General features: G+C 38.0%; 1 protein-coding gene across 1 annotated transcript in view; it reads right to left on the bottom strand.

Annotated features, from left to right (window-relative positions):
* Positions 1–23,126, bottom strand: part of SAR1B (secretion associated Ras related GTPase 1B) — a 34,445-nt gene that overhangs the window by 9,278 nt on the left and 2,041 nt on the right. Inside the window, exons 2-5 of the mRNA XM_084886746.1 lie at positions 17,412–17,683; positions 9,471–9,546; positions 5,846–5,965; positions 681–746 (exon numbers count right to left, since the gene is read on the bottom strand). Coding sequence (XP_084742872.1) covers positions 681–746; positions 5,846–5,965; positions 9,471–9,528 — 244 coding nt within the window. The 5' untranslated portion in view covers positions 9,529–9,546; positions 17,412–17,683. The remainder of the gene's footprint in view (positions 1–680; positions 747–5,845; positions 5,966–9,470; positions 9,547–17,411; positions 17,684–23,126) is intronic.

Raw genomic sequence — 23,126 nt, 5'->3', positions numbered from 1 at the left:
TAATAATAAAAGCATACTGTTGTACTCATAACAGAAATAAACTAAAGTCTATAAAAATATAAGGTAATTTTTTTCCATGATATTCTTTTCTAAAGAAAAGAGTTTTTGGAATGCCCCAGAGACTACCTTTTTTCTCTGACTTCAGTTTTATGGCATATCTTTAAAACAATATAGAAATGAAGTCTCAGATGAGCTCCATTAGATTTTCATTCCCTGTAATCATTATATTCTAGAAAATACTTTAAAGTAGGTCCTCGGGTTACGTTGGAGATCCGTTCCTATGGCACGATGGAATGCGATTTTCGCCATAAGTTGGAATTCACTTACATAAGCACCTATGTCACTCACATGGAGCACACACACAGCAGGAATGAAGTGAAACAGCGAAAAAAATTTAAAAGAAAGATAACAACTCCTGAACTACTTGTGGTAAAAAAAATAATAAAAAACATAAAGCACATACACTGAGTGGCCAGATTGTTATGATCTCTGAATGTATATATAATAAAAGGCCAATATGCAAAATGTCCCCTTCACTAGGAGTTCAACCAGCAGGCAGGCCAGCCAACTGCCCATGTCCCCTCTCCCTGGCCAGGCTGGTAGTTTTTTATGCACTGGAACATAATGGTCATGGTTTTATTAAGTTAAAATAAAGCTCTACAAGAGTAATAGAATCTTACCTTGAACATGTCCTCCCAGATCAAAAGTTGTAAAGGTCATGCCAGCAATGGTTAGTTCTTCTGAAGCTAAACAATAATAAAAAATATTTTTACAACATGAAAATCAGAAATCCATTTATGGTATATACTGCAAATTTTGATTTACTTTAACTGAAAAAAAGTCAAACATTTAGGAACTGATAAAACAATTCTTTATTGTAATTAGATATACTCCAATTAATATTGATGGTATAACAAGTATTTAATATTCAATTCTACCCACCACAAATAAATCACTTATTTATTTTTCCTTCTCTATTTCTCCTGCTAAAATGTTAATCTATTCAGGCAATTATTTTTTCTGAATTCTTCCAATCTAATAATTTCCTGCAAGTCAGCTTAAATAATACAGATGAAATAAACAATTTTCTCTTATAGCTGTCAAATTTTGTATGTGACAGTATTTAATGACAAACACAAATATAATTTTAAAAAAATTGGCCATTATTTCTTCAAATATTTTTTTCTGCTCCCTACCTTCCCCCTCTGGGACTTCAATTATAGGTCTCCTAGACAGCTTGATATTGTCCCAGAAGTCACTGAGACTGTTCCTTGTTTTTCAGCCATTTTTTCCTCTGTACTTCATTTTATAGTTTCTATTGCATTGACGTAAGTTCACTGGTCTTTCTTTCTGCACTACTGGCACTGTCTAATTTCCTATTAAGCCTATCCAGTGAAAATTTCATTTCAGATATTCTATTTTTATTTCTAGAAGTTCCATTTGGTTCTTTAAAAAAAAAAATTATTTCAGAGAGGAAGGGAAAGGGAGATAGAAATATCAATGATGAGAATTATTGATCAGCTGCCTCCTTGCACAAGTACGCACATACACACACATACATTCATATTCTCTCTCTCTCTCTCTCTCTCTCTCTCTCTCTCTCTCTCTCTCTCTCTCTCTCTGTACTGGGGATCCAGCCCACAACCCAGGCATGTGCCTTTGACTGGAATTGAACCCTGGACCCTTCAGTCCACAGGCTGACGCTCCATCCACTGAGCCAAACCAGCCATGGCCATTTGGTTCTTTTATATCTTCCATTTCTCTCGTTATGTTCATTTTTTCCTTAAATCCTTGAGCATATTCGTAACAGCTGTTTTCACTTTCTTATCTGCTAATTCTATCATCTTTGTCAATTCTGGGACTCTTTCTACTGATTGATTTTTCTCCTGGTTATGGATTATATTTTCCTGCTTCTTTGCATGTCTACTAATTTTTAATTTTTATCCTCACCTAAGGATATATTCATTGATTTTTTTTAGAAAGGGGGAGAGGGAAATATTGACATGAGAAAAACATCGATAGGCTGCAATCCCCCCACACACACACCCCCAAATGGCATTAAACACAAAACCTAGGTATGTGCCCTAACGAGGAATCCAACCTACTCCCCTTCGGTGTAAGGGCCAATGCTCCAACCAACTGAGCCACACCAGCCAGGGCTCCGGTAATCTTTTTATTAGATGGTGGATTTTGTTGTATTCTTCTGAAGAAAGTGGACTTTGTTCTGGCAAGCAGTTCTTTTGCAGATCAGTGTTTACACTATGTTAGGGAAGATTTAAAGTAGCCTTTACCTTGAGGCCACTTTAATCCATTACTGAGGTAGGACCTTTTTTACCATATTTTCCGGCATATAAGACGACCCCCTAATTTTACAGTTAAAACCTAGGTTTAGGCCTATATTCGCTGTATAAGACCACCCCCCACTTCCGAGGCAACACCAGTTCTTTTTTTAATAGACCGCCTCTCTGACTCTGGCCAATCTGAGCAGGCTTTTTACTAGAACACAGTGTACATGTTCTGTACCCGAAGCTACACTGTGTTCTAGTAAAAAGCCTGCTCAGATTGGCCAGAGTCAGAGAGGCCGTCTATTAAAAAAAGAACTGGTGTTGCCTCGGAAGTGGGGGGTGGTCTTATACAGCGAATATAGGCCTAAACCTAGGTTTTAACTGTAAAATTAGGGGGTCGTCTTATACGCCGGAAAATACGGTAGTTTCTATCAAATGCCCCAGAATGGGGAGATTCAACCAAATCTCTCCATTCTGGCTGATGGGAATGTAAATGATTTCCGGTGCCATGTAAGCACTTGGAATTATTTGGCTAACAGATCTGCTCCAGTCCCTCCTCCAGAAACTGTTCTTTGACTGGCTATGTGGAGTTTTACACTATGTGTGCAGATTGGTACTCAGCCACAAAAATGTTTAACTTTCTTTCTCTGCAGAGCTCATTCCTCTCTTACCAACAACTTCCAGTGACCTCTACCTCTCCAAACCCTGGTCTCTGTCCTCAACTCACCAAAACTCCTGGGTCATGTTTGGGTTTCATCTCCCTGCCCCGTGGTCTGAAAAGTATCTCCTGGGATAAGCTTAAGTAAAGAAGGGTTCTTTTCCTTCTCTCAGGAATCATAGTCATGTGCTAGCTATTGCCCAATATCTGAAAAACGGTTGTAGTATATCTTTTGTCCAGTTTTCTAGTTGTTTACAATGGGAATGTAATTCCAGACTGCTACTCCCTCGTAGCCAAAAGCAGAAGTCCCCTACAATTACAATGAAAGGTTCAGAGTAATTGTTTACTATTCAGTATAACTGCTAAGGCCCCAGAGTAGTTTATCTTGTTAAAAATTCTGTACGTAGAGCCGAAACTGGTTTGGCTCAGTGGTAGAGCGTCGGTCTGCGGACTGAAAGGTCCCAGGTTCGATTCCGGTCAGGGGCATGTACATTGGTTGCAGGTACATCCCCAGTAGGGGGTGTGCAAGAGGCAGCTGGTCGATATTTCTCTCTCATCGACGTTTCTAGCTCTCTATCTCTCTCCCTTCCTCTCTAAAAAAAATCAATAAAATATATTTTTTTAAAAAATTCTGTAAGTAGAATACCAATCAAATAAATAATTAATGCAATTTCTGGTCCAAGTATGTTCCTTTCCATAAAGAAAAGATAATGGTTGGATGTAGTTAGAAAACTATGGTTATATTCCCCACTTTATTAAAGAAGACCCAGTTTGATTAATGTAAGACACAGAACACTGTTGGCATCCCAGGAAATTTCCTCTAGCTCCCTCCTAGTCAGTTTTGCCTGTTCTAGAATTTCATATATATAGTATCATACGGTATGTAATTATTTTATGACCAGCTTCTTCCATGCAGTATAATAAGCATCAGTATGTATCAGTAGTTTATTCCTCTTTCTTGTTCAGAAGAAATCTATTGTTTACCCATTATATTTTTTAAATATAGTTTTATTGATTTCAGAGAAAAGGGAGAAAAAAATAGAAACACTAATGAGGAGAATCACTGATTGTCTGTCTCCTGCACACCCCACACTGGAGATCGAGCCTGAAACCTGGGCATGTGCCCTGACCAGGAATCAAAACATGATCTCCTGTTCATAAGTTGATGCTCAACCACTGAGCCACACCAGTTGGGCCCATTCTTTTTATTTTTTTATTTTTTTATTTTTTATGAATATCTAAGGTATTTCCAATTTTTGGTTATTACAAATAAAGCTAGTATAAGCATTCTTGTACAATGATTTTGGCGAACATATGTTCTTATTGCTCTTAAATAAATACCTAATAGTGGAACTGCCAGATCATAGGGTAGAATATATATACTACTTTTTTTACATCTGTTTTTGATTAACTGAAAAATATAAATTGACTTGATGACTTGAGCTGCTTATACTCCTACTATTTAGAATAATGTCTGGCATAAAGTAGGTGCTCAATAAATATTTGTTGAATAGATAAAAGAGAGCAACATCAAAAAATTTTAAAAATGACTTCTACATAATACAAGACCACTTTGTAGTCTCTTCCATTTCTGTTGTTTTTGCAGACAATTTTATAAACTCAACTGCACAGTATTGTTGCTTCAGAATTTTATTTGTCAAGTCCCATTCTCTTCTCATAATATAAAAAAAGATTTTCAATTTTATAAAATCTTCCTTTTTCAACACCACTAATAGTTTTTTAGGTAAAATCTTACTTTGTTCTGTTCTGTTCTCCTACCTTGTACTTTATTTATTAAAGTAAATAACTATCATATTACCTACGTTTTGGTGCAGTTCTCAATTTTATACTCATTATTTAAGGTCACACTCATTATTTCATAATCAATCTGTGGATTAACTTGTCTTTAAATTCTGTGTCTACGTAACTCAGTCTTTTCAACAGTAAAAGTGATTTACAGTTACTTATGTTAGGCTTCTTTGTAATAACTGTCACTTTATTTATTTTTTTAAATATATTTTATTGATTTTTCACAGAGAGGAAGAGAGAGGGATAGAGAGTTAGAAACCTCGATGAGAGAGAATCATCAATCAGCTGCCTCTTGCACACCCCCTAATGGGGATGTGCCCGCAACCAAGGTACATGCCCTTGACCAGAATCGAACCCGGGACCTTTCAGTTCGCAGGCCGACGCTCTATCCACTGAGCCAAACCGGTCCCGGCATAACTGTCACTTTAACGTTAGTTTATCAAAAGGTACCTATTACATAACCTTATATATATGATGGTATATATTAACTCATTATTAATGTCTTTCAGGATGTCTTTCTTAAAGAAAGAACAGTAAATTATTTTAAAATTTTCCATAAGTATATCAACCCATGACTTCTTTTTCAGAATAATTCTATGATCTTTATATTAGGTATTGTTGAAGTTGTTAGGACTAGAAAAATAACTGGTTAATAAATGGAGTCACCAGTAAAGTATAAGAGTGTAATCTGGAAAGAAAAGAAAACAACTACAATCTGTCCACTGAATAATGATTAAAATAGCACAGCTTTAAAATCTGAAAGAAACTTATATATGTAAACAAAGTTATGGTGACATAGAGCCTAAGTAATATCTGGTTGGATAGACCTTAATTATGTCATAGTCGCTAAGATAGTAACTTTTTAATTGCTTTAGCTGGAGAAGAGTGTACTAACTGATAAGATCTGTGTATTATTTCAAGATCTAAATATACTTCTGGTAGTGGAGTCACCTATTATTTACTATTTAAGAGCAGGTCAAACCACCTTATTATAATATATCCATACCAAAAAAATCCCCCCAAAAAAAACTTTCAGTTAGCGCCTATGAATCAGTATCACTAAATAAAGTAATAACAATAACAATGTACTTACTGGGATGTAACGTTGGGACGTGTTGTCCGAGTCGGTCATCTTTTAGCATGTGTAGCAATGTTGTTTTTCCTGCATTATCCAATCCAAGAAATACCAATTTACCAGTTTTCTTATATAATCCTATAGAGAGAGCTTTGATTAGTCAAAGTAACATCTGACACAGATTATCCAAATAAAATGACCGTGAATAAAATATATATATTTTGAAATATATTTTTATTGATTTTTTTACAGAGAGGAAGGGAGAGGGAGAGAGAGTTAGAAACATCGGATGAGAGAGAAACATCAATCAGCTGCCTCCTGCACACCCCCTACTGGGGATGTGCCCGCAACCGAGGCACATGCCCTTGACCGGAATCAATCCTGGGACCCTTTAGTCTGCAGGCCGAAGCTCTCTCTAACCACTGAGCCAAACCAGTTAGGACTCAATAAAATATATTAACAGTTTATGTATTTAAATACTTTTCTTAATTACTCTAATTTTTTAAATAAAAAAACACCTATTAAACTTTTGAACTTTTAAGACTTTATAAACTGGCCTGAGTAAACTTGGGACTTCTAACCTACTTTTAGTTTGGAAGAGCTATTTTAAATATATTATGATTTGGGAAATCAAAGCATTACAAAACTAAATTTCACCCCTATCAATGAATATGTGTGTTATCTAAACTTATCTGTAATGCCGAAATCTGTCCCCTTGACGATTTGGGGGTAAATATATGTCTTCCTACTCATAAAATTATTGAAATAATGTATTTATAAAAGTAGACCAAAAGAAAAAAATAAAGAAAATTTAATGGATGAAAATAAATTAAGTATTTTTGACAATAAAAATTACAGCGAGGCCCTGGCCAATGTGTTCAGTGGTTAGAGTAGTCAGCCTGAACACTGAAGAGTTGCAAGTTCAATTCCTGATCAAGGGCACGTATCTGGGTTGCAGATTCCATCCTGGGCCCTGGTCAGGCACCTGTGGGAGGCAACCAAACGATGTCTTTCTCACATCCACGTTTCTCTCTCTCTCTTCCTTCTGCCTCCCCCTTCCTCCCTTCTTTCCTCCCTCCCACTCTCTCTAAAAATCAATGGAAAAAATATCCTTAGGTAAGGATTAACAAAAATTTACAGTAAGTTTTTCAGTAACAGTTTTGTTCATTGTCAAATTTCTCTGAGAATAAGATTAAGGTTTACAGGATTGCATAAATCTAAGCAACAAAATAAAACATATAATTTTAGATGTATTACCAAGCATTGAAAAAATCATATATAAATAGAAAAAAGACAACATTGACCAAGTTATTGACTCTGGCATTTACTGCCATTCCATATTGAGCCTTATTATTTTTCCTTAAATATTTTTAAGAGCAGTTTTAGATTTACAACAAAATTGACAGAAAGGCAGAGGTTTCCCATGTGTACTATTTCTACACACATATAACCTCCCCCATTATCAATATCACCCACCAAAATGATATCCTGTTTTTCTTTTTTTAAATATATTTTTATTTATTTTTATTCAGAGAGAGGGAGAGAGAGAGAAAGATAGAAACATCAATGATGAGAGAGAATCATTGATTGGCTGCCTCTTGCATGCCCTACACTGGGGATGGAGCCTGCAACCTGGGCATGTGCTCCAACCAGGAATTGAACCGTGACCTCCTGATTCATAGGTCAACTAACAATTCATATCCTTAGGGGAAGATTATCTTCCATATTTACTTGAGCTGTGATAGGACATTTATTTGATCTTTATGAATTCTAACTAGTAACTTCTTTAAATATTTTTATTTCTTAAAAGGTTTCCTCAGCCCGACCAGTGTGATTCAGTTGGCTGAGCACTGTCCCATGCACTAAGAGGTCACTGGTTCCATAACCAGTAAGGGCACACGTCTGGGTTGCTGACTTGATCCCCAGAAAGGGGGCGTGCAAGAGACAGCCAATTGATGTTTCTCTCTCCTAGATATTTCTCTCTCTCTTCCTCTCCCTTCCTCTCTCTCTAAAAGCAATAAAAAAATTTTGTTAATCCTTGCCAGAGGATATTTTTCCATTGATTGGTAGGGAGAATGGAAGAGAGCAGAGAAAGGGAAAGACAAACACATTGACTGATTGTCTCCAGCACAAGCCCCAACCAGAGCCCAGGCTGGGGAGGACCCTACAACTGAGGTATGAGCCCTTGACAGGAATTGAACCCAGGACCCTTTGGTCTGCAGGCCAATGCTCTATTCACTGAGCAAGGGCAAAAACATATTATTTTTTAAAAAAGGTTTCTATATAGATTGTTTCTAACCAATGCAATCAATCTTACCATCCTTAAATAGCAAACGTATATTGGATAAGATTCCAAAATGGAACACCTAGAACATTTAAACTTTAATCTGTACAGTGGATTGGACTAAATTTTTTTAATAAACATCGATTTATTGTTCCACCATTCATGCATTCATTTTTTTTAAATATATTTTATTGATTTTTTTTACAGAGAGGAAGGGAGAGGGATAGAGAGCTAGAAACACTGATAAGAGAGAAACATCGACCAGCCGCCTCCTGCACACCCCCTACTGGGGACGTGCCCGCAACCAATGTACATGCCCTTGACCGGAATCGAACCTGGGACCCTTCAGTCCACAGACTGACGCTCTATCCACTGCTATGCATTCATTGGTTGATTCTTGAACAGAGGTGGAACCTGCAATCTCGGTGCATTGGGATATCAATTTTTATTGTTATCAACCAATTCATTGGTTGATTCTTGGTTGATTCAATTTTTATCAACCAATTCATTGGTTGATTCTTATATGTGCCCTGACCAGGGATTGAAGCAGAGCAACCTTGGTGTATCGGCATGACACTCTAACCAACTGAACTACCTGGTCAGGGCTATTATTTATTAAGTGCTATATTATTTTCCATGCAAACAATTAATTATAAGCCTAGTTTTGCCCCATCCTGTAATATTCCTAATAACCATTTTAAGAAGTAGGATTTATTATTTTCCAGATAAGGAAACTAAAACTAAATTGAGTAATTTGCCTAAGATTACATAATTTAAAAGAGCTACAATCAGTCATTAAAGTTTTTTTTATAATTTCTTTTTTTTTTAATATATTTTTATTGATTTCAGAGAGGAAGAGAGACGGAGAGATAGAAACATCAACAATGAAAGAGAATCATTGCTCAGCCAACTCCTGACCACCACCCACTGGGGATCAAGCCCGAAACCCCGGGGCATGTGCCCTTGGCCAGAATCGAACCTGGGACCCTTGAGTCCGCTGAGCCAAACCTGCTAGGGCTTTTTTTTTTTTTTTACAATTTCAAAGATCACATTCTTAACTACTGGGCTCTAGACTTGTGGTCGGCAAACTGCAGCTCGCGAGACACATGCAAGTCTTTGGCCCCTTGGGTGTGGCTCTTCCACAAAATACCACGGCCTGGGTGAGTCTATTTTGAAGAAGTGGCGTTAGAAGTAGTTTAAGTTTAAAAAATTTGGCTCTCAAAAGAAATTTCAATTGTTGTATTGTTGATATTTGGCTCTGTTGACTACTGAGTTTGCCGACCACTGCTCTAGACAAATAAGCATTTTTATATAAGTAGGTTACATGGATAACAATAGAGAATAAAGAGCCAACATTACCTAAAAACTGTAGCACACTGCTGAAACCACTATAAATCCAGTCAAATATGAAGGACATATCCAAATCTTACAGGGTCTGGAAAAAAACATGTTTGAATTTAGTAGACAACATTAAATGCCAATATACATTAAATAACAACATTAACCAACTCTGAGTAAATAACCTTATAACAATTTTACCACAAAGAATTAAATACTCTTATCCAGGCGGGTCTAACCTGATCTATACTGATGTATAAAATGCCATTAAAATATTAAGCAGAGACCATTTTTTGCCCATCAAAGAAACAAACACAAAGAAGAAAAAAGTTCTCAACGTGAAAAAGAATTATAACAGCCAGGACTAGAAAAGGTGTATTGTTAGGTAAAATGAGGCATTGTTAGTGGCAGTATAAATTTCTACAAATCTTTCTCAAAACCACTTTGACAATAATAAATCTGTTGATACCACTTGACCTAAGAATTCTACTTTCAGAAATTGTCCTAACTCTGACAGTGTGGCTCAGTTGGTTGAGCTTCTTTCCATTCACGGAGATTTCCAGTCGGATTGCCAGTCAGGGCACATGCCCGGGGTAAAGCGTGATCCCCAGGAGGGGTGTGCAATAGACAACCCATCAATTTTTTTCTCTCTCTTTCAAACATAAAATCAATAAAAACATTTTTTTAAAAAGAAATAGTTCTAAATTTGGAAAAGCTTTATATATAAAGATGTGCATCGAAGTGTTATATAAGAAAAACTTTAGAAATAATCTATGTGCAAATTAAATTAATTATAGTACATATGACCTATGGAATATTTACCAGAAATGATGGAGTGGGGGCAGGAAGAGCAGGAAGAAGAGAAAGAAAAGAAGGAAGTCTATGATAAAATAAGTTTCATAGTCTGATTATACCAATGGAATAAAAGCTCTTTTTCTATTTCTTTTGGTCTTTTGAAGTAATTGGTACCAGGTGGTAAATTTCTGTGTTTATCTTTTGCTTACACTTTTCAAATTTTAATCATATTATTGAATGTTTAAAAAAAAAATCTTTATCTTAAGCTAGGCCTTCTCGATCAATAAACTTTTCCTTACCCTCCTCTCCTTACTAGCATGAGCAGAATTTTGTTCCTGCAATCAGTTGATTCCTGATTAAGACAGTGACTGGCAAACTATAAAGCTTCATGTGTCAGTATCACAAGAATGAGATCTACAACAGCAATATATTCAGGGTATCCCAAAAAATGTATACATACTTTAACAGCTGAGAGCTCAATTTTGAAAATGAAACGTATTTTAATAAATATTGCCTTTATAATTATTCAAAATTTTGCATTTTGGGGGACAACCTATCCTGTATAATTAAAAGGTGTGTGTGTGTGTGTGTGTGTGTATATATATCATATACCGTATTTTTCGGACCATAAGACACACCGGACCATAAGACGCACCAGTTTTTAGAGAAGGGAAATGAAGAAAAAAAGATTCTGAAACAAATAGTGTCCTAAAATATTTTATGTGCATTAAAACCCAACATCACAGTCATAAACACATGTAATCAACCCTGTAAAGTAAACAGCAGCATTTAGAACCATTTTAGAGCCGGGCAAGCACACAGAGACCACACAGAGCCGGGCAAGTAAAAAAACTTTTTTTTTACAGTATATGTGTAGGCTATATTTGGACCATAAGACGCAGGGACTTTTTCCCCCCACTTCTGGGGGGAAAAAAGTGCGTCTTATGGTCCGAAAAATACGGGGTGTGTGTGTGTGTGTGTGTGTGTGTGTGTATATATATATATATATATATATATTTTTTTTTTTTTTTTAAAGGATCAAATGACATACAATGCACAAAATATTTACTATCTACTTGCTGTATTAACAAGTGAATGGGCCTTAGCAGGTTTGGCTAAGTGTATAGACTATACTTTAGAGTGTTAGCCTGCAAACTGAAGGGTCCCAGGTTCAATTCTGGTCAAAGGCACATGCCCAGGTTGCGGGCTCAAACCCCAATAGGGGTGTGCAAGAGATGTTCCTATCTCTCTCTCCCTCTCCCTTCCTCTCTGAAATCAATAAAAAATATATTAAAAAGAAAGTGAATGGGACAGGAGGTTAATAGGCGGAGGCAGTAAGGAAAAATCCTCTTTCAAAAAGTTTGAGATGAGCCCATCTGGTGTGACTCACGGGTTGAGTATCAACCTATGAATCAGAGGTCACAGTTCGATTCCTGGTCAGGGTACAGGCCCAGGTTGCAGGCTCATTCTTTCAGTAGGGATTATGCAGGAAGCAGCTGATGAATGATTCTTTCATCATTGATGTTTCTATCTCTATCTCTCTCCTTCTCTCTCTCTTCTTCTTCTCTGAAATTAAAAAAAAAAAAAATGTTTTTAAAAAGTGTGAGATAGAATGAGGGAAATGAGATTTTCTTTTTAAGGAAAGGTGAAGCTTAGAGTATGTTGATAAACTGAAGGGAAGGAGATAGTGGAAAGGGAGAGGTTAAAGATGAGAGAGAAAGAGAAGGAAGGAGCTAACCAAAGGGGCAAAGTTTCAAGAGGAGCCTGGGCTGAGAGCACTTTGAGTCCTCTAAGATTACTACAAGAAAGGCAGGCCAGGTGTAAATAGTGGAGGTGGCAGGAATCTCACTCCAAAAGTGAAGAAGGGGTGTAGAGGAATTCTGAGGAGCAGAGTGAGTATGAAAATAGCCATGTGCAGGAAAAGATCAAGTTAAAAGAAGAGTCAAGTGCTTGGCTGGAGTTGAAAGACTTTAGCAGTACCAATCTGCACTGATTTCCATCTCCCCCACTCCTCCCCACCCTCACTCTCCACCAATGCTTAACTTTAGAGAACACTGAATGGAGGAGGATTATGGACTTGCAGAACAGGACCTAATAAAAGACAAGAGGCTGAAGCCGGTTTGGCTCAGTGGTAGAGCGTTGGTCTGTGGACCGAAAGGTCCCAGGTTCAATTCCAGTCAAGGGCATGTACCTTGGTTGAGGGCACATCCCCAGTAGGGGGTGTGCAAGAGGCAGCCGATCGATGACTCTGTGGCATCGATGTTTCTAACTCTCTATCCCTCTCTCTTCCTCTCTGTAAAAAAATCAATAAAATATATTTTTAAAAAATAAAAATTAAAAATAAAAGACAAGGGAACAGGAAATTGAGTACTAGTAAGAGAAACTAAGGTGATGTGATCAGAAGTTCAGGCTGAGTGGAAAAAGGTACAAAGGTAGTGGTGCATAGGGATGGAAATCAAAGGCAGGGTTCTCAAAATATAGAACTGGGAGAAGAGGAAAGCCTTTTTAGAAAAGCAGGCATTGATGTAGTAAAAGGGTGAGGTGGGCCATAACTGTGCCAGCAATCAGAGGCGAATGTGGGGTTCAAGAATTCAAGGGAGGCCCTGGCTAGGTGGCTCAGCTAGTTGGGGGTGTCCTCCCACACATGGGAGGATCTCAAGTTCAATGCTGGGTCAGGTCTACCATGTTTGTGCAAGAGGCAACCAATGATGTGTCTCTCATCCTCACATCCATGTTTCCCTCTCCCTTCCTCCCTACCTCTCTAAAGAAAAAAGGTTGCAGAGAGAGAGAAAGACAGAGAGAGAGAGAGAGAGAGAGAGAGAGAGAGAGAGAGAGAGAGAGAAAGGGAGAGAGAGAGAGAGAATATGGCACCTATTTATTACTATAAAATTTGTCCCAAAAGAAATAATTTAATAACATATGAGAAAACTCTGCTTTAGAAGATAATGAGATATCTATATTTCTAAAAACTCGAGGTTTCTAAGAATCTTAAAACAAGCTGGGAGTCATTAGTCATTTTAAAGTAAAGATAAAAATGCCTAACTAAGAATAAAAGATACTTAGCCACAAACAGATATCTGAGCCCTGAGAACAGGTTACACAACACCATGAACACCCTATTAAGACATGTGAAGAGCAAAGGTCAAGAACAAGGAAACATATACACATCAGCAGATTTATTTATTGCATGAACACTAAACAGGAAAAGCCCTATACAGATTGGAAAAGTGGTCTACTCATGTAACATGAAAATTAGTGCAAAGGATATAGTGGAATAGAACCTCTCAGATTAAAAATAACTTCTTACAAAAAAAAACCACCTTCTTAAATAGGCATATCCTTAGAATAAGTAGATTAGTGTTTTCAGACAGGAAAGAAAGAGAAAACTGGGAGGAGTGGCTGCTAATGGGTACTGGGTTTCTTTTTGGGGGTGACAAAATGTTCTGGAATTAGACAGTGGTGATGGTTGCCAACATTGTGAATATACTAAAATCACTGAACTATATTTATAAGGGTAAATTTTATGACACAGGAACTACTCAATAAAGGTAATATTAAAAATTAGTCAAATTTATAAATTTACACGGCCTTTTAATATTTACAACAAATTTATATAAGTAATTAGGCAGAACCATTGGTATAAACTTTAAGGGAAAAAATAAATACACTACAACAGGATACAAATACTCCAAAAAATACTACTGAAAAAAAATAAAAGCTATGATAGTCTAACAAGGCAAATATGATATAAAATAGGATTATACAATCAATACATTAATAACTTTTGTAAATAAAGTATGGTAGAGCTAAGATAAAATGGATAGAGTACCTATCTAGAATTTTAAAAATATGCATTTAACATGCATATTTTGAAATACTATTATTCTGGAAAAGTCAATCTTTCCTATAATGGAAATAATCAACCTCCTGCCTTGGTGTTGTAAGAATGGTTAAATATGATAATATACCCAGAACACCTTGAATACTATACAATATAAGATGGTATTAACTTATTCAGACTAAATTAATTAAAATTCAGTGCACAAACTTTAAAAGCGAATTTTCAAATTAACTTCAATATTAACAATTTTTAGGCCTGGTCTGGTATAGCTCAGTTGGTTAGAGCGCTGTCCTGATATGCCAACATTGCGGGCACATGTAAGAATCAACTAATGAATGCATAAATAAGTAGAAAAACAAGAATTGATGTTTCTCTTTCTCAAATCAATTAAAAATTTTTTAATATATTAACAACTTTTAATATGAGCAAGTTTTTAATGATATTCGGATTCTATTTTAAATATTAAAACACTGTCACCAGATAGGGCACTAGACTAGTTTCCTTCAACTCCAGGTAAAAAGAAATTTCACTAGAAGAGATTAATCATAATGTTTGACCTAACTGTATCAGGTTTATGATTAAATCATGTACAAGTTTCAGGGAGCAGGGGGAAAGTGGAGGAAGGGGGAAGGGTGATAGGAGGAAAAGAATAGACAAATTTTAAAAAGTACAAAATCCATAAGATGAGTATGCTATCTGTAAGCTAATTTAGAAATTACATATACCTCTCTCTCTAATTGAAATTCTAGAAATATAAAGAAGGCCAAAATGTCTTCTTGACCATGTTTTGCAGAATTTCAGCAAGGCCCTGTGCATTACTAAGGACAGAGAGTAACAATGTTCAATGTTTCCAGACAGTACTGCTTTATAAATATTCTCCCCTAAGACTGTTAGAATTTCTTCCTATAGCCTTTAAAGTTTTAAAGCAGTTATGCAAATAAAAAATTCAAGAAAACATTTTAGGGGTGAATACATAACAATTATAACAATGGAACAAGACCTTTTAGTTAATGTAATCAACAAAAAGTACACACTAAGTTTTCTCTAGGGGAAAGACAGTTAAATTTGTGACAAATATAAATAGTAGGATTCTTTTAAGAATGAAAAAAAGGGGGGGAATCTCTATATTATGGAAAAAAAGTTGTGAGTACTGAACTTGCCTATACTGAATTAAGAAAATGAAAATTACCCAGCTGGTTTGGCTCAGTGGCTAGAACATCAGCCTGCGGACTGAAGGGCCCCAGGTTCGATTCCAATCAAGAGCACTTGCCAGGGTTGTGGGCTTGGTTCCCAGAATGGGTCAGGAGGCAGCTAATCAATGATTCCCATCATTTATGTTTCTATCTCTCTCCCTCTCCCTTCCTCTCTGAAATCAATAAAAATGTTTTTTAATAAAAATTGACATAAGCAATGACAAATTCAATCCTTAAAATATTTTTAACTGAAATTATTCTAAAAGCTATACACAAGGAAAAAAAACTTTTCAACACTGTGATTTTATATATATATATATATATATATATATATATATATATATATGTTTTTGTGTTGTTTTTTTTTATTGATTTTTGTACAGAGAGGAAGGGAGAGAGATAGAGAGTTAGAAACATTGATGAGAGAGAGTCATCGATCAGCTGCCTCTTGCACACCCCCTACTGGGGATGTGCCCGAAACCAAGGTAAATGCCCTTGACCGGAATCGAACCAGGGACCTTTCAGTCCCCAACCCGATGCTCTATCCATTGAACCAAACCGGTTTCGGCTCAACACTGTGATTTTAAAATTATTTGCTTAATAATGTTTTGCAGAGAAATTGAATGAGTTTCAGACAAGTGTATGTAAAGAAGAGAGTGGAAAAATAATCATTACTATAGAATTCTGATTGGTAAGCTTCAAATGCTGTGGCAGCGATTTTTATTTTTAACAGACCTATCTTTTGTCTCAATTCTTGCTTTTTTTAAAAAAATATATATATATATATATTTTATTGATTTTGTACAGAGAGGAAGGAAGAGAGATAGAGAGTTAGAAATATCCATGAGAGAGAGTCATCGATCAGCTGCCTCTTGCACACTCCCCACTGGGGATGTGCCCGCAACCAAGGTACATGCCCTTGACCGGAATCGAACCCGGGACCTTTCAGTCCCCAAGCCGACGCTCTATCCACTGAGCCAAACCAGTTTCGGCTCAATTCTTGCTTTTGAAATGCAAGTAAAGAGAACTTAAAATGTACCTGACTTAAACTGCTAATCATAATTATTGAAAACACTAACATTTCTAAAAATAAAAGGCAACACCTTCCTTTTCCACAAACTCAGAAAATGCCAATTCCAAAACTTGAAAGTTTCTGAAGTTCAAAATATTTCGGTAATGAGTCCAAATCCACTAAACAATATTACTTATACAACTGCTTTGATACATCAGCACCACGAATCATTGACAAATTGTAAACCTTCCTTCATTCCTCCTCTGTACAATAGAAACGATACCACCACCTTCCTCAGAGGACTGCTGTGAGCGTAGCTAGCGCCTCCAACAGTAGTCAATAAATGTCCCTTTCCTTTTCTTTCATTTGCTCCGATGTGGCTTACTCTTACCTGGCACGTAACACTGAACAGACAACATTCTTCAGAGTACAGACTCTGATTTAACTATACGCAAATAATACTAGGTTTAATTTTTCTAGATAAAAAAGATTCCTTAACCTCAGTTTGCCCACGCACCAAACAGGTTAAATTTCTGATGAGTTTGGGGGGTTTTCTTGGCCTACAATGTCCGAGTTTTCGCTGCTGTCAAAAGACTTCTATCTTGTAAAAATCTTGGAACAATGTGTGAATCATGACAGTGGATCCCGGCAGTGGATCTTTCCCCACTCAAATGGGACCTGAGCGGTGGCAAAACGTCAACTACTAGAAGTAAAGCTCAGTGTGCCCTACACTCACTGGGAGACTGAAAACAACACGCAGTGTCACAGCCTCCGGAGCTGTCAGATTCCTGCCGCCTGCACCTCGCCAGGTGAGGGGACTGAGGCCGAGGGGAAGGGCGGGCTTGCCCGCCGTGGAGAGTCATCTCGTTCTTTCCCGAAATAACCCACCGTGTGACAGCTGCGGTGTCCTGCCCAGAGGACCCTCACAGCGGCCCGGCACAACAGAAAAGGAACCCATCCTGCCTCGCGCCGCCTGATTCCGGGGGGAAAAACAGGCGCCCCTTCCTCGCCCCGCCGCAGGAGGGGACTCTGGACGAGCCCAGACCCAAAAAAAGTGCGCCTTCCTCGGGATCCACAGCTGCCGCCCGCCGGTTCCCCCGGGAGGAGAGGTCGGCACTCACCTGCGATTGGAGAGAACGCGATCCCTTAATTGGCGTCAGCCCTACACCCTCCGGAACCCAACTGCAAAGCGCGATGGCTGCCGCTGCCCTAGCTCACCTCCACTCCTTCCGGACCCGCGGGTGCTGCACTCCTGATTGTCCGCAGGATTGTAGCGCCGGGCGGCCTCGGTTCCGCTTCCAACGGGTTCCGGCGCCAGTCCCCCAGCTGAGCACGTCTCCGTGCAGCCCGGTCTCCCCACACTGGCCCAAAGGGGCTTTCGGGGCCCATGGGACTAAAGAGAGAGGGAAATACCCGTCCCTTGGGGAAATTATCCGTGACGTCGTTTTTTAAAAATGTGTTTTTATTGATTTCAGAGAGAGGAAGGAGGAGGCAGAGACAGAAACATCCAGGAGAGAGAGACATCAAGGGCTGCCTCCTTCACGTGCCCTGCTGGGCATGTGCCCTGACTGGAATCAAACTGGGGACCTCCTGGTGCATGGGCCTATACGCTCAACCACTGGGCAATACTGGCGGGGCGGTGATGTCATTTTTAAAGAATACACTTTTGAAATACACCTGTTTCTCGAATTCACAAATGATTTACAAAATGTAGCTAAATGCCAGATAATGTGTTAGCGGCCGGGTATTGAGCTTTAACAAGACTGTCTGGACTGCAGTTCATTGTTAATAGATTAGTGTTAGCTTCCTTAAATGTGTTTAAATGGAGATATTTTGATGCCTGGAATGGAAGTGTGATGACAGAGCTTCCAAGATTGCTCTTGTAAGAAGGTCCAAACCTATATTTTTATAAAAATTGATTTGAGCCTCGGCCAGAGTGGTTCAGTTGGTTGGGTGTCTTCCTGTGCCCGGAAAGCTTGCAGGTTAGATTCTCAGTCAGGGCACATGCCTGGATTGCTGACTGATCCCCAGTGGGGTGTGTGCAGAAGGCAGCTCCATGAATCCTTCTCTCTCACATGGATGTTTCTCTCCCTCTTTCTTCCCCTCTCTCTAAAAATCAATTAAAAAAATTTTTTTTAAATTTATTTGAGCCAAACAGAGGACAACTGGAAGCAAGTTCTCAACAGATTGAGGGAAAAAACGCTTCCTAGAATAATAGTTTGCAGTTTCTTTTATGAATTTGAAATTAAGGTGGGAACATAAGGAAAATTAAATGAAGGGAGTTAACAAGGTGAGATTGGATTACAGTATGGTTAACAAGAGTATGTGCTCTGTTGAGATGCTTATGCATCCTAGGAGTCTGGAAAAGAGAGTTACTCTGGCATTCCAAAAGTGGGTTAATCTAGATGTACAAGAACAATGGACAGGCCTTGCTCAGGCAAAGATAATCAACCCTTTTACTAACGAAGTTACATGCATGGGGCATGACTACCCACCATGATCTTCCTAGTTAGGAATTTATGATGAGATCACCCTGTGAGGTTGCTTTTAAAATATGTTTTTATTGATTTCAGAGAAGAAGGGAGAGGGAAAGAGAGAAACATCAATGATGAGAATCATGGATCGACTGCCTCCTGCACGCCCCCTACTGGGGGTCGAGCCCACAACCCCAGCATGGGACCTTTCAGTCCCCAAGCAGAAGCTCTATCCACTGAGCCAAACCGACTAGCACTCTGCAGCAGTTTTAATGTTAGCCCTGATGTTCCCATGTGTGCTAAGCCACTCCCCAGCCGAATGCATTTGTTTACTTGTAGTGACTGACAAACGCAATCATTTACTAGACCTATTCAATATAAATTTAAAATTACTGTAATACATATAGAAAACTTTTCTGTGAAATTAAACTTTTCTTTTTTACACATACTTAATTTTAATTACATACATGTATCTACTTAAGTAAAAATAGGTAAACTAATTTGTCAATTTTTAAACATACGCATTTGGAAAACCTACTTTTTTATATAATGGACACCCCCTCACCCAAATTAGTCCGTTATATCAAGGTTTTACTGTATTTATTGAATAAATTACTCAATGAATGAAAGAACTGCTGAGGACAGTCAGCAGAAAGTACAATGAAAAAATAGGTTTAACCCTGGCCAGGTGGCTCAGTTGGTTGGAGTGTCTCTGATACACCAAAAGGTTGCAAGTTGATTTCCAGTTAGGGCACATACTTAGATTGTGGGTTCAATCCCCAGTTGGGGTATGTATGGGAGACAACCAATTGATGCTTCTCTCTGGAATCAATCTCTCTCTCTCTCTTTCTCTCTCCCTCTTTCTCTACCTTACATTCTCTCTAAAAATTAATAAACACATATTTTAAATATATATATATCAATATTAAAAATCTAAAAATAAATAAAAGTAAATTCAATAAATATACAAATGAAGGATGCAGATGCAGCAGAAGGGTCATGTTCTAGAAAATAAGAGGAAAAATTGAAAGACATTGGTTTATTTTATTATTATATTATTATTATTATTATTATTATTATTATTATTTTATAGCAAAGGTGGAAATTTTATTGAAGAACAAGTACAGACTCCCATGTGGGGAGGGGGAGTCCCTGTGACATCAGTTTAGAAATGTGTATGGTAGTGTAGGGTATGTATAGGTAGTTGGCCAAAGAAATAGCAACATCCTTAACAACTAGTAATAGCACTAATAATTTTCTCTTGATATTTGTGTGACCACATTTTAAGAAGTCAGAGAAGGATTTGACAATGTGTAGACAATACTAAACTATTTTTCATATGCTGTCTTACCAGTTAACTTCCTATTGTTAAGTTAGGATAGACAGATGACAAATGCTGCTTTCCTTCTCAATAGTTTAAAACTGACTACATTAAAAATGTACAAAAAATTTAAGAGACTTAACTATACTTTTGGAAGGAGTAACAGTAACATGGATTTTTAGAGGTGGAACAAATTTTAGGGGAAAAATTGCTTACTTATTAGCAAATTATTTGTATATTTAACCTGATTTAACCAATGAGGTTATTTACTTTTTGAAATGGCTAATCCTCTCCATCAGTTTTTTTTTTTCCTTTGGATACAGATATTGCTTAAACAGAACAAAGTTCAAAGAAGCTTGGTTTAACCAAATCAAACTCCTGTGCCAAGGTCAACAAACCAAGATCATTAAGGAATTGCATAAAAATGAGAAAGAAACTAATGTAATTTTGAGACCAGGTGTAAGCATTTGCTCATTTGAAGAGTCACCCGGGTTTTCTGTCTGACCTCAGGAAGATTCAGTTTCTCTCTCAGGTCTATTTTCTCTTTAAAAGATTGAGATTGAGAAACTTGAGCCTGGCCCATGTGATTCAGTGGGTGTGCAGGAGGCAGCAGATCAATGTTTCTATTGCTCTCCATCCCCTTTCCCCTCTTTCTAAAGTCAATAAAAATATATTTTAAAAAATATTGAGAAGCTTGAGTTTGTCATATTTTTTAAAAATATATTTTATTGATTTTTCACAGAGAGGAAGAGAGAGGGATAGAGAGTTAGAAACATCGATGAGAGAGAATCATCGATCAGCTGCCTCCTGCACACCCCCCACTGGGGATGCGCCCGCAACCAAGGTACATGCCCTTGACCGGAATCGCCCCCCCACTGGGGATGGGCCCGCAACCAAGGTACATGCCCTTGACCGGAATCGAACCCGGGACCCTTCAGTCCGCAGGCCGAAAGCTCTATCCACTGAGCCAAACCGGTCCCGGCGAGTTTGTCATATTTTTAACTGGTCTTGGGATATATGATTTGGAACTTGGATAAAACAGTTTGGCCAAAAGTGTCATCTTCATCCTAAAGAAGTCAGAGAAGTCAGAGAAGTTAATACTTGTAACTTGTACAAAGTTGTGAAATTCCACAGGCAGCAAAGATATTTTAGAAAGGTTCTCAGGAAAATGATTATATAGAATTAGGATAAAATTTAATATTTTCGAATTCATACTGTTTGTTTTTCAGACTTGAGATGGCAGTTTAGGTCTTGCTCATTTTGTATATAATTTAACCTTTTATAGCAGGCATTTGATATTAAATTAAATGAGATGTACTTCACCCCAGAGATTGTGAAACCTTTGGCATGACATTTTAGTCAATAGTATAAACCTGTAGTTTAAAAAGGGCTTTATCATTAACTCAGAGCAGGGAACCCTACCTAGAATGGAGGCAGCTAAATTGATATTGACTATTCACTCCAATTTCTATTTCTCTTTGGCCTCAAAAGTTAAAAAAAAAAAAAAAAAAAAAGTCTACTTGCCAAAGAAAAGAAAAGTCTACTTGCCAAAGAAAAAAGTCTCCTCTCCCAGAAGGGAAGTTGTTTTAAGTTATGTCCTGGTCTTTTGGTTCCATAGGGTGAGTGTGTGGAGGTGGGGGTGGCAAAGACTTTGGTTTCAGGTGCAGCTGGATGTCAAAGTTCTTTTCTACACAAGCTTCAGCCGCATGACTTGCATTTTTGGTCTGGTCTGTTGTCTCTGAGGACTTGTATTATTTGCATCTTCTTCCCTGGCGCTTTTTTTGTTTGTTTGTTTTGTTTATTGATTTTAGAGGGGTTGAGGAGAGAGAGAGAGAGAGAGAGAGAGAGAGAGAGAGAGAGAGAGAGGGAGAGAGAGACTGACTTGTTGTTCCACTTATTTATGCATTCATTTATGATCTTGTATGTGCTCTGTCTAGGGATTGAACCCATAAACCTGGCATATCGGATGAACACTCTAACCCAGTGGTCGGCAAACTAATTAGTCAACAGAGCCAAATATCAACACTACAACAATTGAAATTCCTTTTGAGAGCCAAATTTTTTAAACTTAAACTTCTTCTAACACCACTTCTTCAAAATAGCCTCGCCCAGGCAGTGGTATTTTGTGGAACAGCCACACTCAAGGGGCCAAAGAGCGGCAGTTTGCCGACCAGGGCTCTAACCAGCAGAGCTTCCGGCCAGAGCCTCCTTCCCCTGCTTTGACAGCAATTGTGAGCAATGAGTTTGGCCTAAAAAGCTTTGAGCAAATATCAGTACTCTCATGAATAGATATCAAGGGCAAATAAGATATCATAGTTGGAGCCAAATTACAAACATTGTTTTAAGAGGTAGGGTAGAATAGAGAAATCGGAAAGGGGGTTGGGGGAGTAAATTGCCAAAGCATTTTTTGCTTCCATTCTCTGTTTGAGACCTCTTTTCTCTGATTTCACATCTTTCTGGGATATTTTTTAAAAGTATGTTTTTATTGATTTCAGAGAGGAAAGGAGAGAGGGGGGGTGGGGTGGGGAGAAACATCAATGACGAGAGAGAATCATTAATTGGCTGATTCCTGCACACCCCCCACCAGGGACCAAGGCCACAACCCAGGCTTGTAACCTTGACTGGAATTGAACCCGGGACTCTTCAGTCCCCAGCCATCACTCTATCCCCTGAGCCAAATCAGCAAGGGCCCTTTCTTGGATCTTTATCATATCCTGCCTTGATTTGTGTATTTGCTTCACCATCCCACTGTAAACTGCTTAATATCAAGAACTGCATATTCATCTGTGATACCCTGCCTATATTCCACCCCTTCCCCACCAGCACAGATTTTTACTTCATGCCACAATATTGTTCAAAGTCAGTAGTGACTCCCTAATGGTCACAAATTAAAGTCCAAATATCAAATATATTATATCTTGAAGCACTCCAACTTTAATTTCCCTCACATCCCAACAATTCCTTTCTCACCTTCCCCTGGTTTCTGCAGGGATTCCTCTCTGGGCCTCTGGTTATTTTACAAACTCAAGAGACTTAAAATA

This window comes from Pipistrellus hanaki (genome assembly GCF_964339955.1).
Source record: "Pipistrellus hanaki genome assembly, chromosome: 5".
NCBI classification, from domain to species: Eukaryota; Metazoa; Chordata; class Mammalia; order Chiroptera; family Vespertilionidae; genus Pipistrellus; species Pipistrellus hanaki.
Note: the sequence above shows the minus strand (reverse complement) of the source record. Positions and strands in the feature narration are given on the sequence as shown.